This window comes from Lampetra planeri, chromosome 6 (assembly GCF_965212315.1).
Source record: "Lampetra planeri chromosome 6, kcLamPlan1.2.h2, whole genome shotgun sequence".
NCBI lineage: Eukaryota > Metazoa > Chordata > Hyperoartia > Petromyzontiformes > Petromyzontidae > Lampetra > Lampetra planeri.
In genome coordinates, this window is record NC_136112.1 from 966,878 (window position 1) to 982,879 (window position 16,002).

General features: G+C 54.0%; 1 protein-coding gene across 3 annotated transcripts; it reads right to left on the reverse strand.

Moving 5' to 3' along the window:
* Window positions 1–521: 521 nt before the first annotated feature.
* Window positions 522–15,693, reverse strand: LOC144719327 (calcium release-activated calcium channel protein 1-like). 3 transcript variants are annotated; one of them, XM_078595171.1, is made up of 2 exons: window positions 15,351–15,693; window positions 522–4,815 (listed from the first exon to the last, which is right to left on the reverse strand). In XM_078595171.1, exons 1-2 carry the CDS (start codon window positions 15,462–15,464, stop codon window positions 4,102–4,104), a joined length of 828 nt encoding a protein of 275 aa, XP_078451297.1. In that variant the 5' UTR covers window positions 15,465–15,693; the 3' UTR covers window positions 522–4,101. The 3 variants fall into 3 exon arrangements, with proteins under 3 accessions (XP_078451297.1, XP_078451299.1, XP_078451298.1); XM_078595173.1 differs by lacking the exon at window positions 15,351–15,693 and adding an exon at window positions 12,587–13,227; XM_078595172.1 differs by lacking the exon at window positions 15,351–15,693 and adding an exon at window positions 12,344–12,580.
* Between the last annotated feature and the right edge of the window lie 309 nt (window positions 15,694–16,002).

The following is a 16,002-nucleotide window of genomic DNA, read 5'->3' on the forward strand; positions in this document are numbered from 1 at the left end:
CGTGATGTCCGATCCCTCTTCAGGAGCTGAAGTTCCTTAAGGAAGTTTAACACCGTAGTAGCAGGCTTTCGCGACCAATATTATTCGTAAAGCTTTTTTTTTGGTTGGATCGCGTAAATATAGGTGCCGTTAATCCACCACCACCACCACCCGATACAGCCAATTGGTTCGGTTTTATCACGTGAACAAAACGTGCCAATTAGTTAGCGCGTCAATTTACTGGTGTGTTGGATCGTACGACGCCTCGCTGGTTACATCCAGCTTCTTTGAGCACTTGCTACGGGAGCTCAAGTTTCTCAACAAACTCCCACCATGGTGCGAAACGTCCAACCGAGTCACCCGAAGAAGCACAACGCTTTTCCTGGAACTTTGGTCCTTGAAGCGCCTGAGCTTGTAAGAGTGAAGAGTCAAAACTGAATTTCCTGAAGAGGCTCTCAGAACGTGGAGCAGAAACCATCGGACACCATGTCTGAGAACGACGGGCAAGTACCGTACGATCCAAAAACACACCGGAGAGAGAATGTAGCTCCTTGTCCAACGGATTATTTTATTGACCGGTTGCAGCACCGTCCAGCCGTAGCCGAGTATCAATGCGACACAGCGAGGATTGCGGTGGTGGCGAGTGACTGCGCTGTTCCGTGGTTTCAACCCACGCCCCGCGGCGTTTCCCCGTCACCTCTCTGCTAGACGACGCTGGGTTTCCAAGCAGGAGTGGGAGAAATGAATTGGCCGGCAGAACGTTGGAAAAAACATCCCCTTGCAGCACCCGTCCGAACACGAGTCAAGAGACTCACCGAGGGTTTTAGAGATTAGAGAATATAATTGTTATGCTATCTTTATATACGTGATCCGATTCTAAAATTGTTCTGGTCTTTGGTTGAGGTATTATTTTAGGCCGGCCAGTAAAAATGTTAATCTCTACTCACATTTTCCAGTGCCTTTTATTTCCGATTCCACTCGGGGCTCAGTTGGTGCGAGCAGGGGAAGTGGGAGTGGGGGTGGGTCACGCACAGCGGTACGACGAGCACAGTTTGACTCCTGGCCATGACTAACATCAGTGGCGAGTGATAGATGAACTGGTCGTGATGCCCCTCCCCCCATGAACTTTACTAACCTGCACTGACCAGCGTGGTCAAGTATGACGGACACAGTCGATTGACAATGGGTTGATTGTTACGATTTTTGGACCAAAAGTCTAATGTTACTCACCATTTGTCACAAAAGCCTACGGTGTACGATTTTAAAAGGGGCTGCAAGTCATGTTTTTTTAAAAAATGTTTTATCACCCAAGGAGTCAATTGGACACCTGGTTACATTTGTCATTATTACGTTTTACTCTGTATGGCCAGTCTTATTACTATGTATGGCCAGTCTTATTACACAGTCACTCATTACTGCGTGTGCAAACATGCACGTTTTGCAGCAGACGCGGACACCTCGGGGTATAAACCAGGGTGTAATTTCTCTCTAGATTTTCCGGAAGGCTGCAAGCTAGGCTGGCTCAGAGTAAGGGGTGTAAAGGCACTGTTACCACGAGGTCGCAGAGTACATCTCTATCACTCATAATAAACCTATATCATTATGCCATATATTCCCATAATTATATGGACCGATTTATAGGAATATTGGCTACAATGAGGACACAACGAGATGAGGCAGACGTGGTGTGGAAATATATTTTTAGAACAGTTCCGAACTGTTCCGACTGAAATTAAGTGCTGGGTGCAAACTATGCAGACTCATTGATCAATATTGACTCTTAATCTTTCTCTCTCTCTCGATACATGTATCGCCGTTTTACAATTCATACACGTTATGTAATGGGTTCATCACTTGAACTCCAGTAAGCCACGATTGGCTGCTACATTATTGCCACAGTGTAAAAATAAAATTATCGATTCGAATCGGGACCCTGATATCGTGATAATTTGAATCACAAGTGGGCAGGGTGACTCATTACACCCATAAAGAAAAACCCCAACCCCCAGTCAAAAGGCATTCACAATGCCATAAACAGAAATGCATCTATGAACCATGTTCAAAAGTCCTTGATAAGTCGACATAACTTAAGCAACACAACTAACGAAACAGACATATATACTGCATCTTGTGACGAGCGTAGGGGCGTGTGCGTGGAGCGGCGGGGTGGCGATGGTAAAGGGTGGCGATGGTAAAGGGTGGCGATGGTAAAGGGTGGTGATGGTAAAGGGTGGCGATGGTAAACACCATCGCCACCCCCCGGCAACGCGAGTTCAATCCCCTACCACGGTTAACATCGGTGGCAATTATCTGAACTGCTACCTGGGCAGCCCTCCCCTAGGTCAACTCGGCTTTAAATGAGTGCCTGGAGCGGTGTGTAAACATCAGCAGAAGACAAGAGCCAGCCAGGCATTGCAATGGCCACGCCATCCTTCATAGGTGCTGCTCGCTAACAGCACTTGCCCCAACCGTGTGTGCACATCTCACGGTGTAGAAATCTTCAAAGCACCTGACGGACATTTTTTAAAGGAATATTGTATTACACATCTTTTGGCAAAATTGGCACTGGCAATTACAGTACTGTGTAGGTGTGTTTGTGTGTGTGTTCGCTGAAGCTGTAATTTCATGATATTTACATATTTAGATATAAAAATATATTGGTCATTGTGTAATCAAATTATTATGGCTTTAGCATGGGAGGTGACACATCTACATGTACAGCACGTGTATATTCACAATGATCAGCAGTGATGCCCCCCCCAACCCTCCCAGTTCACCCAGCCACTCAATTACACTCAGCACGTGCAGATTCCATGGTGTTCGAAGGCCCTGATTCAGCAGCAGATTGACAAAAAGACTGAACACGTGAATTGGCGGGCGGAGCGGTGGTGCAAGGGTGAGTGCACTGCGCCATGAAGACAGGGACCCAAGTTCGATTCCTGCACGAAACCCCCTTGTTGCATCTCACAATCGACAAAAGAACCACAGACAAGATGGAAGCCGGCCAGGCGGTGAGCCAGCGCCAAACGCAATCCTCCAAGCTCTGCAGTCCTGTATATATTGATATGGTTTGAGCCAATGTTCACTCGATGTACATGGCTCCAATTTGTGCAGCATCTCGAGATGCGGTTTCATCTAAAACATGTAAACTTGTACTGCATTGGCCATCTTATACCAAAATATTTTAAGGTTGGCGAATGCCCCCCCACCCCATACCGCCCCGCACGTGAATGTAGCTATCGTGAAAGGCTCTCTTGTGTGCGAGCGTTGAAAAGCTCTGCGGTCTCAACACCGTGGGTGGACGAGGCTGAATATAACAAAATAAAGCAAAACAAGGCGTTTGCAAAACGGTTGGAGGCGTGACTGCGGAAATGCGCAATTTCTGCGAACTCCGAAAAAGTGGGAAGGAAACGGAGTTCCGAGTTCCACTTTTCTCATCGAAGCGGATTGCACTGAGACATAGGCATGCGGTTCCCAGTGCCACGAGACGTGGGCATGGGGTTCGCACAGCCACGGCAGCGTTCGGCACCCGAGTGTGGGCGGCATGCGGTGCTGGGGAGACCGGCACGGGGTTGGTGGATTGTAACAGGGATGTGATGTGCTGTGAAATGCAATGTTATACAGAGCTGCAGGGGTCAAGTTACAGCCAAGGGTCAAGTTAGATGTATGCAGAGGCCAGGTTACAGCCAGGGATAATGTATTTCAAGTAGGGGTCAAGTTACTTCCAGAGGGTCAGGAAAGAAAGATGTCAGATAAACTAGGATCATGGCCACTCAGTGTTCATCGCAAACTCCGATCCTGCCTTAAACTTAGTGGTGTCGGAGGGATTATTATGGCGATAAGTTAGTGAACACACTAGTTTCAATTAACACGTCTTCACGACTGCGCGTACGGTCGGCGAGCTAAATCCTGTGGCCACGTTTCGGAGCCGAGCAAAAGGAAATGTGGCCGTGAGGCTCACGTTTTGTGCGAAATGACATCACCATGAACGACCTCCACACTCAGCCCTGGACCGCTTTCACATTTGACCGAGAAGATGGTCCGGGCACAATGGAAGGTGACGGTAACACAAACCGCCAACAAAGGGCACGCGCGCTGCAGCGCGGGGGGAGGGGTCGGGGGTCACACGTTCATTTGGCCCTGCAGGCCCATCATGGCCGGGTCGCACGACAGCTCCTCGTGCATCCTGTCTAGCGCCTTGATGTCCCGCAAGTGCCGCTCGGCCGTGTGGCCCACGAGCGTCAGGTAGAAGCGCACGGCCACGAACACGAAGGCGCAGAGCGCGAGCAGCGTCACGCACATGGCGGCCGACGCGGCCATAATGCCGCCCGCGTTGTTCAGCGGCAGGAACTTGACCCAGCAGATGAGGCCGAGCTCCAGCAGAAAGAGCACCGTGCCCACGGCCGTGGAGAGCAGCCAGGCCACCTCCACGTAGCGGTGCAGGCGCGGCAGCGGCAGGCCGGCCGAGTGGTGCGGCCTGTCCGGTCTCGCCGGCATGTCGGCCGCCGTCGCCGCCGCCTGCAGCGACTGCAGCGACGCGTCGCGGTGGAACGCCTGGGCGGCCTTGTGCCCCGCCGGCGCCGCTCCGACGCCCGCGGGGGACTCGTCCCACGGGGACGCGCCGCCGTTCGTCCCCGGCAGGCTCTGCTCGGCGAGGTATGCGTTGCAGGCGGCCTCCACGTGCGGCAGGAGGCACGTGCTGAGCAGCAGCGCCAGCAGGTGCACGGCCACCAGCAGCGTCGTGCACATGCTGAAGGCCACGAGCAGGCCCGGCGGGATGGCGTCTTCACTCGAGCCCTCCTTCTTGTCCTTTATGTCGATTTCCACCATGGCCACCTGCGCGCGGGGGGCGGAGACGTGATCCTTAAAAAGTGTGCCGGATTTTCCTCGCCGGTGTCAGGCCACCGAGTAATGGATCTGGCTGCATTTGCATCATCAAGACCCTCCAGCAAACCGACCAGGGCCGGATTGGGGTTCTTGTAGGCCCTAGGCACTTCCTTTTCGTAGGCCTTCAAGGATAACTTTATACAGTTGCTACTGCTGCCCATGTTACGACCGCCGCCGTCACTTGCTTGTTTCAAACATAGGACAACAACGCCTTCCCTTGCACTAATTGTTTTTATTGAGAATGAGATTGTGCGAAAAACACCATTGGAAGATGTTATTGGTAATTTTGCAATAACATCTTCCGGTGTTAATTTCTCCCTCACCTTATGATAAAAAAAAACGATTGACATTGCCACGACTCTTGCCTCTATGTATACATACACACTGTGCCTCTCCTTGTTATAGATATGTACTAGTCTATAGCCCATCCAAGGACGGGTGTATTGCAGTAAATCTGAAACATTCAAGCGAAAAGCAGACCGCGATGTCATATTTATTGCATCCACTCGTGTGCAATTTGTAAGGCCGCGGTGACGCATACTTATTTCATAAAAAATGTATAATCGCTTGTTCATCATGACGTCCTTCCTACTTGTATGTCTCAATAGCGTTACGGAGATCACGTGACGTGAGGGTTCGGCCTTTGAAGTGGGAGTTATAAGTTGACGCTGAGGAGGGTGGAGGCGCCTCGCCCCCCCCCATGTGGAGTGACGTCACCCACTCATGATTATTAATGAGCGGGGGGTCCATTTGGAGGACGTCACCTGGTTATGATTATTAATGAGGGGGCTGTTCGATGTGGAGTGGCGTCCCCTGCGCATGATTATTAAAGAGAGGGGTGGGGGGTGATCCATGAGGAGTGACGTCACCCGTTCATGATTATTAATGAGGGGGGCTGGTCGACATGGAGTGACGTCACGCGCGTTACAAACAAACAGACATTCTTGGCTCATTATATTAGTAATTCAAGAAGATATCTTGGTTACATTTTTTTTCATACATACAAACAAAAAACATGGCCACATTTTTCTCGTAGGCCCTTTAGTTTTCGTAGACCCTAGGCAGTGTGCTTACGGTGACAATCGGGTACAGCGACCCTGAACCCGACAAGGCCAAACACAATTTAATTGTGGTGCGCACGAGCGTTTAACAACGTGCCGAGTTGATATCGTGTGACATTTGCTCACCGGTGAACAAATGTCACAGCTACAGTTCAGCAATTAGACACGAGCCCAAAACAAATAAAATATGAAGTTTAAAATGTGTTTTGCGTCCTCCGTTCCGTTAATTCCCCGTATCCTGCCCCTATTCCTGTCTAATTATCCAGCTGGCTGCATAATTTAATAAATAGCGTGTCCCATTCACCCCAATTAAGATGGAACTTAAATGTCATCGATGTTGATTCAATTTGCTTGCACACTGCATTGATTAAATGAAGAGTATTAAAACAAACAAAACTGGTCTGGGAACTCAACAAACACAGTTTTGTCAGAGTTTACAAATGTAGCCGGGTGGCTTGGGGTGTCAATATCGTGACAGAGCACCGAGCCACCACGGACGATCGAGCCCCTGGGTTTGAATCCAGGTGAGCAAGTGTACCGTGTTGACCGTCTGAGCCCGCTTCACCGAATGACTGCGCAAACGAAAGCCGCACGTTAGATTTGCTCAGTCGCTTAATCCGGCCAACTTCTGGTCCGAGAGGCTCACGAAACATTTAAGTCGGTTGTCACGCGTCAAACAGCTCTCGGAGTGGGGCCTGTGAGAAGGAGACACCGCCGCTGTCACCGTATGGTGTGGGACAAGAGGGGATTGGAGGAGCCCTCAGAAGTGGCTCTGCAATAGTAAATTGTTATCGGTCAATTAATAATTGTTTACATGTGAGAGGAAAGCGGAGCAACCGGAAAACGCTCAACACCCACGTGAGAGGGAGTTTTAACAACGTTGGTGCGGTGATCCACCAACCGCTCAGTGCTGGACTACAGGCCGCGTGCACAGCCACCACCGCCCAGTTTCTCTCCTTTTAATCTCACTGCGTGTCACCCTTCTCCGTGCGTTTCTCTGCTTTTCTATTACTGTAATCATCTTCAAGTCTCTCTCCCCGTGCCTTTCTGTCCGCCTCTCGATCTCTTCATCTCTCCGTTTATTTAATTCTCTCTCTGTCTGAATATCTCTCCAGGCCTCTGTGCGTGGGTCTGTTACGCATCTGTGCATCTCCCTGCGTCTCTCTCTCTCTCTCCATACTTCTCACTGTGTCTGTCTCTCTCCATACTTCTCACTGTGTCTGTCTCTCTCCATACTTCTCACTGTGTCTGTCTCTCTCTCACTCTCCATACTTCTCACTGTGTCTGTCTCTCTCTCTCCATACTTCTCACTGTGTCTGTCTCTCTCTCACTCTCCATACTTCTCACTGTGTCTGTCTCTCTCTCTCCATACTTCTCACTGTCTCTCTCTCTCTCTCCATACTTCTCACTGTGTCTGTCTCTCTCCATACTTCTCACTGTGTCTGTCTCTCTCTCTCCATACTTCTCACTGTGTCTGTCTCTCTCCATACTTCTCACTGTGTCTGTCTCTCTCTCACTCTCCATACTTCTCACTGTGTCTGTCTCTCTCTCTCCATACTTCTCACTGTGTCCGTCTCTCTCTCTCTCCATACTTCTCACTGTGTCTGTCTCTCTCTCTCTCCATACTTCTCACTGTGTCTGTCTCTCTCTCTCTCCATACTTCTCACTGTGTCTGTCTCTCTCTCTCTCCATACTTCTCACTGTGTCTGTCTCTCTCTCTCCATACTTCTCACTGTGTCTGTCTCTCTCTCTCTCCATACTTCTCACTGTGTCTGTCTCTCTCTCCATACTTCTCACTGTGTCTGTCTCTCTGCAACTCGCTCTCTCGCTCTGTTTTACACTCTCTCGGTCTCTAGGTGCCGTGTTCCCCACGTTTGGACACGACTGCACTTAAGTCGTGCGATGGCTGTGAGCCAGAGGCTACGCAAACAAGAATACGAAACCGCGGGGCATCAATCACGGCGCCTGACGCCACGTGTACGGGGGCCAGTGCAGGGCACCAACTCAAATCCTGCGGAAGGTGAACGCAAAGGCACAGCCCTGCAATGTTCTGCTCACGCCACTGCGAGTGGAAGGGCCTCCACGAGGTGGAGCTCTACATGGAGCTCTACATGGAGTCCACTCCTTCAAGCGCCTCCTGCGCCCTGCACCCCCCTCCCGCTTTCGTTCCTCTTCCCTTCTTGCTCCCCTACACGTAGCCAACTCCCACTGAAGCACATCAAGCACTCATCTTCACCGACCTGCTTCCCTTCCTCCCTTGAAACAACGCCCAGCACATCCTGCTGCTGCTGCTACTCCTGCCCCCAGCTAAGACCAGACCAACCCTAGCCCCTATCACTCCCCAACCCCTATCACTACCCCAACACCTATCTCCAGTTCACGGGTGTCTTCATCTACGGATCGATAGGAAACTGACAATCCAGTTCACGCGTATTTATCCCCACCATTGGGGGTGAGGGTTAGGTCCGCCCAGCGTGCAAGTCGAGACGCAGACCCCGGCGCGTCACCTGGGCGCGCCACCGCCACCACCGCCGCCGCCACCACCGCCCCCACCGCCCCCGTTGTCGGCGATGATGGAGAGAGAAAGGCATCGCCACCAAACGTCAGACGGAACGTCGAGAGGAGATCTTGGGGAATGTTGGCTGGCGGGTCACAGGCCCCAACGTGTGAACACGCTGTCCTCATTTCGCCTTCCTCGTAATAACCAGGGACCGCCCTGATTATTACGAGGAAGGCGCCTCCGATTAGCACGGTTGGCTACGTACGGTACGAAAGAAGTTTAACATACGTACACACAAGGTGGGGGAGCACGGAGCACGGGGCAAATCCCACCACGTGGCCCTCTTGCACGCCTTCAAACTAAACCGGAAGTATTGCATCGGACACCGTGACGTCGAAGCGCCAGGCCCCTCCCCCCCAAAGTGCGGGGCCCGAGGCGGTCGCCCTGATGATTCGCCGTACCCCTATAGGCGGCTCTGCTCGAAATCCTCCGGCGTGGTGAAGTACGCGGAGCGGCCTCGCTGTCTGCCAATCCTCCGGGGGATCTGGCAGACGCACAACGCACCCCCCATCATCGCTCGTCTCGGTTGAGATCCCCGATCCAGTTGTGGAAATTTCCACATTCCCCTGCGGCGCGTTGTCGGTCGTACCGCGCGCCGTTGGGCACGAGGGCCCTGAAGACGGCTCGGATTCTAAACGAGGAGCTCCCAACAAGTACTTGGACAGAAACGTCGGACATCGCGCCAAACAACGGGCGGCAACAACCCCCGAAAGCGCATCATCAGCGGCACACCCGCACGGTGGCACCGCACATTCCTGTGGCGATACCAGTCTGTTGCACGGTGTACAAAGACAAAGATCCCCCGTATAACCTTCAACAGACTGTTCTGGCAAGTGCTGTTAGCGAGCAGCACCTATGAAGGCCGGCACGGCACTCGATGGGGGTGGTCACCACCACGCTCGGCCGCCTTTGTCTCCCCAGTGGCGATGTTTACACATCACACATGGTACTCATTTGAGGCTGAGTCGACCTAGGGGAGGCCGAGGACCGGTTCAGACAACCGAACACGGGTTGCCGGGTTTGTAGTGCAGCGCGCTCGCCACTGCATGCGTGCTCCTTGTTTTGCCAATCCACTGCTGGATGAGGGCCTCCCCACGCCGTGCGGGGGCGGTGGCGGTTATGTGACCCCAACTCAGCACGGGTGCTCGGAGCGGGTCGGCAAAGGTCGGGGGGGGGAGAGCACTGACGCGGGAGCGTAGAAGTACAGTCCAACAATTGATGTTGATGCGCCGCTCCGTGCCGAGTGCGCGAGCAACATGCGGCCGTGAAGTTGGCGTACGGCGTTGTGGAGGTCACGCGTGACACGGGCCGAAGCGTGTGCCAAACGAAGGCCGCCAATTGTCGAGAACGACAGCGAACGCCGCGCTGCCGGTGGGCCTTGCCACCTATTCGGGGGCCATGTCGGGTCGCGTGGACATCCCGGACGGGGCACAAACAACAACCCACGCGCAACTCGTTAAAAAAAGCACGCGGCCTGCAGGCATTCCACGCGTGTGCGACACGCGTGTCCGTGTGTGGGTGTGACAAATGCTCGCCAAGAGCACGTGCCGTGCACGCACGCTCTGCGAGAGGTGTGTATACGCAGATTCATTGTTGTTTGTGCATGGGGGTCTACATGTGTGTATAGCTGTGTGTGTACCTAGGTTGACTCCGCCTCAAATGAGTACCTGGTGTGTAAACATTTCCACGAGGGAGACAAAGGCGGCCGGGTGCGGTGCTGGCCACCCACCCCCCTCGTGTTGTGCCGACCTTCAGAGGTGCTCGCTTGCCCCAACAGTCTGTTCAGGCTATACGGGGGATCTTTGTCTTGTGTGTACCTGTGTGTGCTACATTTTAATTGATATTACGGACACCCTTCCTCCGACTGCCTCTCCCCGAATCCCTTTGCCTCGGAGCCCATTTATCGAATCCTCCCATCGCCCTCTGATCCCCCATCGTATTACCCAATTTTCTCTTCACACCCTTCTTTCCTTTGACCACAATCGTCTCCGATCCCAATTTTTGCCAATACCTCCGCTCTCCGACACCGCATCTCGTCATCCCCCCTTTCCTCTCATCGCCGCTGTCCCATCCTGAAGCTGTCGAGACTTCTTTTCTCCCCAGCCACCCCCCCCCTGGCCTCCCCGCCCCCCTGCCCCCCGCCCCATTGATGCGGGAGCGATGGAGCCGATCGATATATCCCAAGTCTCGAGCCACCGGCTCAAAGTCCGCCCACCTGGCGCTCTCATCTCCCTTGGCAATCTCCCCCCCCCACCACCTCGTCACCGTCGGGCGGTTGCGATGATGATGATTTCGCGTGGAGGAGGAGGAATAGGAGTGGGAGCTTCAACAGTTGACGGTGAAAGTTTTGAATGCAGTATGGAAATTCATCGCCGCATTTTCACCGAAGATCGAACGGAAAAGAAGAGGAACATTCGTCGATGAGACTTGAGCCGCACGCTTTGAGCTCCATCTTTACCATGTGAACTGTTTTTCTGTCGGCTCGTTTGGAGCGAGTGATGATATTCACAGGTGCATGCAGCTAGCTGCTGGGCTGTCGGGCTTGCGAGAGATGTTGGCCTTCGTCCAGCGGCGGATAGACAACAGCTCGTGCTGACGTTCCTATTAAATCGTCGGCTAAAGTTAGCCACGGAAGTCAATGCACGCAATTCGACTCCACGGGCAGGGAGGAGGAGGAGGAGGACACGGACAAGACTTAACAGAAGAGCGGGCGTGCACAGAGGGGGGATGGCGGCTGGCAGAGACGCAGCGATGATCCGAGCCGAAGTGCCAGAGCGAGGTGCGATACGGCAACCTTCGTCAGCTGACGGGGTCACGCACGATCTACGGCGGCACCACGCTAAATTTCACTCGCAAATGTGTAAACAAACTAAAAACTTTAAGGAAGGTCATTTGTTTAACGCGTAGGCTTTCGCGACAAATATGACCCACACCGGAAGGTTTTGTTGGGTAACATCGCGTAACTATAAATATAAATGTGTCATTAACGACGTCGTAGACGTCAAAGCCGGCTCAGCCAAGGCCCCCTCCAGTCGGAGACATGTCGGTCGGCTGGTTACCGTGGACGCGGCATCTGATCGACATCGCCCTGCACACTACGCCACGGCGCTTCGCATCGAAACTCCTCGACGGGAATGAGCCCGGAATAGGATCCCGCACTTGGCAACGCGACACGAAAGTCGAACGAAGCAGGATGGATGGAGGGGGGAGGGGGCCATGTGGATGCTCCAAGTGGAAAGACGCAGAGGTAAATGATCCAGACGACCATGGTTATTCTTATCAAGTACATTTTCCGACTCTCATTATCCACTCTGTCTCTCTGGCCTCTCTAAACGTGTGCTCGAGAAGAAGGGCCACTGCTTGAAACGTCGCCTATTATATATTGTCCTTTTAATGCCACAAAGACAAAGATCCCCCGTATAGCCTTAGCATATTGTTGGGCCAAGTGCTGTTAGCGAGTAGCACCTGTGAAGGCCGGCACGGCACACGAAGGGGGTGGGTGGCCAGCAACACGCCCGACCGCCTTTGTCTCCCCGCACCAGGTACTCATTAAAGGCCGAGTCGACCTAGGGGAAGCCGAGGACCGGTTGGCCGTGAGTGGGAATACGAACTCGGGTCGCCGGGTTCGTAGTGCAGCGTAGTGCTGACCGCTGCACCACCGCTCCCCACGACACGCGCGCGGTGTTGTGTTGTCTGTGCGACACTGCCATCGCAGCAGCAGCATCGCCCAATAACTTCGCTTAATTTAGAGCAGCGGTCTATAACCTATACTACTCAAGCGTTTAAAACAACGTTCAATCTTTATAAGTACAGAGGGTTTGATGAAACAAAGTAAGTTGTGTTTTCGATGGTTTACCTTCGAACACAAAATCTGGCCATGTCTCGCACCCCACTGATTTAGAAGAAGGGGAACGGGACCGAGAGAACCTTTCCACGTGCCAATTGCCTGTTGCGCGCGGCAGGGAAGGGGCTTGCGGAACGCATCCCCCGTCGGCGAATGCGGTCGGTAGCGCAGCAGCGGCAGCTGCGTTCGGTGGCGTCATTCGTGGGGCAGTGAGCACGCCCAGCATGCACCACGGTGCGTTCCGAACGGAGTCACCTTGGGGCTCAAATGACGATGGCAGTGGCAGCACCGCAAGTGGCATGGGGGAGGCCTTCATCCAGCAGTGGATAGCATGCGGCCCATGACAGCGAAGCCTCCATCCAGCAGTGGAGAACCCATCGAGCGATGGTGTCTTGCTATAAACCGATAATCATCGCTCTACGATGATGTTTTAAATATGTATCTCAATTCTGAAATGATTGGTTGGCAACTGTCCCGAACATCAGCGCAGCCCCATTGAGCCCGTGCTGGAGGAGAGGGGGGGTGGTGCGGAAGATGATATCGCTTCACCACTTCACGAGGTCCCCCTTCAAACGCCTCTCACCCACACCAATCACGCGGTGGGTGGTGTCACTTCCAAAGCCATCGTGCAACCCACTGAGCTGTTATCCGCTAGGGCAATCAATTCGAGACAACGTTTCTAAACTAATCAATCTGAGCAGGAATAACCCGTTCTTGAGTGATGAATTCCACGTGAGATTGTTTGTGTAGTTATTTGGCGAGACCTGAACTTCAACTGGCTGGACTTGAGAACCCAGTTCCATCGCGGGCGGTTTAATTCGCACGGTTGGCTACGTGCGGTGCGAAAGAAGTTCGACACACAGTACACAATGTACACACACGGCGACACGTGTGCGTGTGTGTACACACGTGTACACACACACACACGTGTACACACACGTGTACACACACACCCGTGTACACACACACGTGTGTACACACACACATGTGCACACACACCACACCTCTAGCAGACTTTTTGGGACAAGTGCTGTTTGCGAAGACCTGTGATGGCCGGAACGGCACACGAGGGGTGGGTGGCTATCACCATGCCCGGCCGCCTTTGTCTCCCCAATGGGGATAATTGCACAACGCGCCGTGTACTCAGTTGAGGACGAGTCGAGCGAGAGGAGGCCCAGGACCGGTTCAATTAAAACGTCAAATGGTGTTGGCCGTGAGCGGGAATCGAACTCGGGTCGCCGGGTTTGTAGCGCAGCGCGCTGACCGCTACACTACCGCTCCCCACACACGCGTACACCAACACAGCCGTCATTCGCCACTGCGTGACGGCGCTTGTGCCAGGCTAGGTGCACCTTGAGGCCACGTGAAGTGTCGAACGCCCGCTGGCAGGAGGTCACGGGGCAGACCCAGGTGCCACTGGGTCGACCGACTGAGATGACTGGCTGATGCACCACCTATGCCCCCTACTGTGCCTACTTGCTGTGCTTTAGTGACACGTGTACACACACACACAGCGACACGTGTACACACACAGCGACACGTGTACACACACACACACAGTGACACGTGTACACACACACAGTGACACACACAGTGACACACACAGCGACACGTGTAGACACACACAGCGACACGTGTAGACACACACACACAGCGACACGTGTAGACACACACACACAGCGACACGTGTAGACACACACACACAGCGACACGTGTACACACACACACAGTGACACGCGTACACACACACACAGCGACACGTGTACACACACACACAGTGACACGTGTACACACACACACAGTGACACGCGTACACACACACACAGTGACACGCGTACACACACACACAGTGACACGCGTACACACACACACAGTGACACGCGTACACACACACAGTGACACGCGTACACACACACAGCGACACGTGTAGACACACACAGGGACACGTGTACACACACACACAGCGACACGTGTACACACACACACAGTGACACGTGTACACACACAGCGACACGTGTACACACACACACAGTGACACGCGTACACACACACAGTGACACGCGTACACACACACAGTGACACGCGTACACACACACAGTGACACGTGTACACACACACACAGTGACACGTGTACACACACACACAGTGACACGTGTACACACACACACAGTGACACGTGTACACACACACACAGTGACACGTGTACACACACACACAGTGACACGTGTACACACACACACACTGCCACGTGTACACACACACACACTGCCACGTGTACACACACACACACAGTGACACGTGTACACACACACACACAGTGACACGTGTACACACACACACAGTGACACGTGTACACACACACACAGTGGCAGGTGCACACACACACACAGTGACACGTGTACACACACACACAGTGACACGTGTACACACACACACACAGTGACACGTGTACACACACACACACAGTGACACGTGTACACACACACACAGTGGCAGGTGCACACACACACAGTGACACGTGTACACACACACACAGAGAGAGCCCACCGGGCACCCAGCCGTGCCCGCTGCAGTCACTGCGACGCGCGAGACGGCCCCTACACTCGCGAGCTCTCCCCACTTGGTTCGCTTCCCCGTGACAGCCCCACACGGAAACAACGTGACCCGTTCCACTGATTGCCTCGAGGGCTTCGCACGAAACTCGGGAGGGGGTGGGGGCCGGCACGAGCAGTGGGGGGGGGCAGTTTAATTAAGACCCCTCCAATTACTCTCCAAACAGCTGCCAAGAATGTCCAAACTCCAGGTAATTGCGGGCAATGATAGCGGCGAGCGTGCACGAACAGACGCGGGAAAGAGGGGAATGAGATTCTCAAAGTTGATGATTCGGACAAGAATCAACCAGCTGTGAATGGTTCCTAGCAGCGCACATCTGGGAGGGGGAGGAGGGGGGGGCTAACATCTGGGGGGAGGGGGGTCCTAAGAGTTAAAGGGCCCCCCACCTCGCCCCCTCCACACTCACCATGGCGAAGCCGGAGAGGAGCGCGGAAGTGCCGCTGGACGCTTTGAGCTTCGCTTTACTCAGCTGCAGCTTGCGCAGCTCCAGGGCGCGGTACATGGCCGCGTCAGGGTGCATGGCCCCCCACGCCTCGTCGCCGGCAAGGGGGTACCCCCCCGATCCCGGGGGTACGGCTCACAGCGAAGCGAACGACCTCGTTCGCCCACTGCCGTACTCCGCGTGCAAGAGGAATCACGCGCGCGCAGTGAGCGCCTCCGCTGGTTCCTCTCCCAGGTCTCGGCGAGCGCTGTCGAGGCGGTGCCTGCTGCAGTTGGAGGCTCCGTGGGGGAGGGGGTTGGGGGGTGAGATGATGGGGGGGGGGGTGATGGGGGGGCGAGAGGAGGTGGCTGTGGGAGCGGTAATCCAACACAGCCGAAGAAGACTCCTGCGCCACATCCGCGTTGGTCTCGCGCGGGGCGCACGCCTCCTCAGCCCCGAGCCTCCCACTGCCCATGCCACCGGATACCCAATATCAGCCCCTACCCCCTTGCCAGCCCTACCCCCACTACACCCACATCCCCCTTGCCAGCCCTACCCCCACTACAACCACAACCCCCTTGCCAGCCCTACCCCCATTACAACCACAACCCCCTTGCCAGCCCTACCCCCACTACAA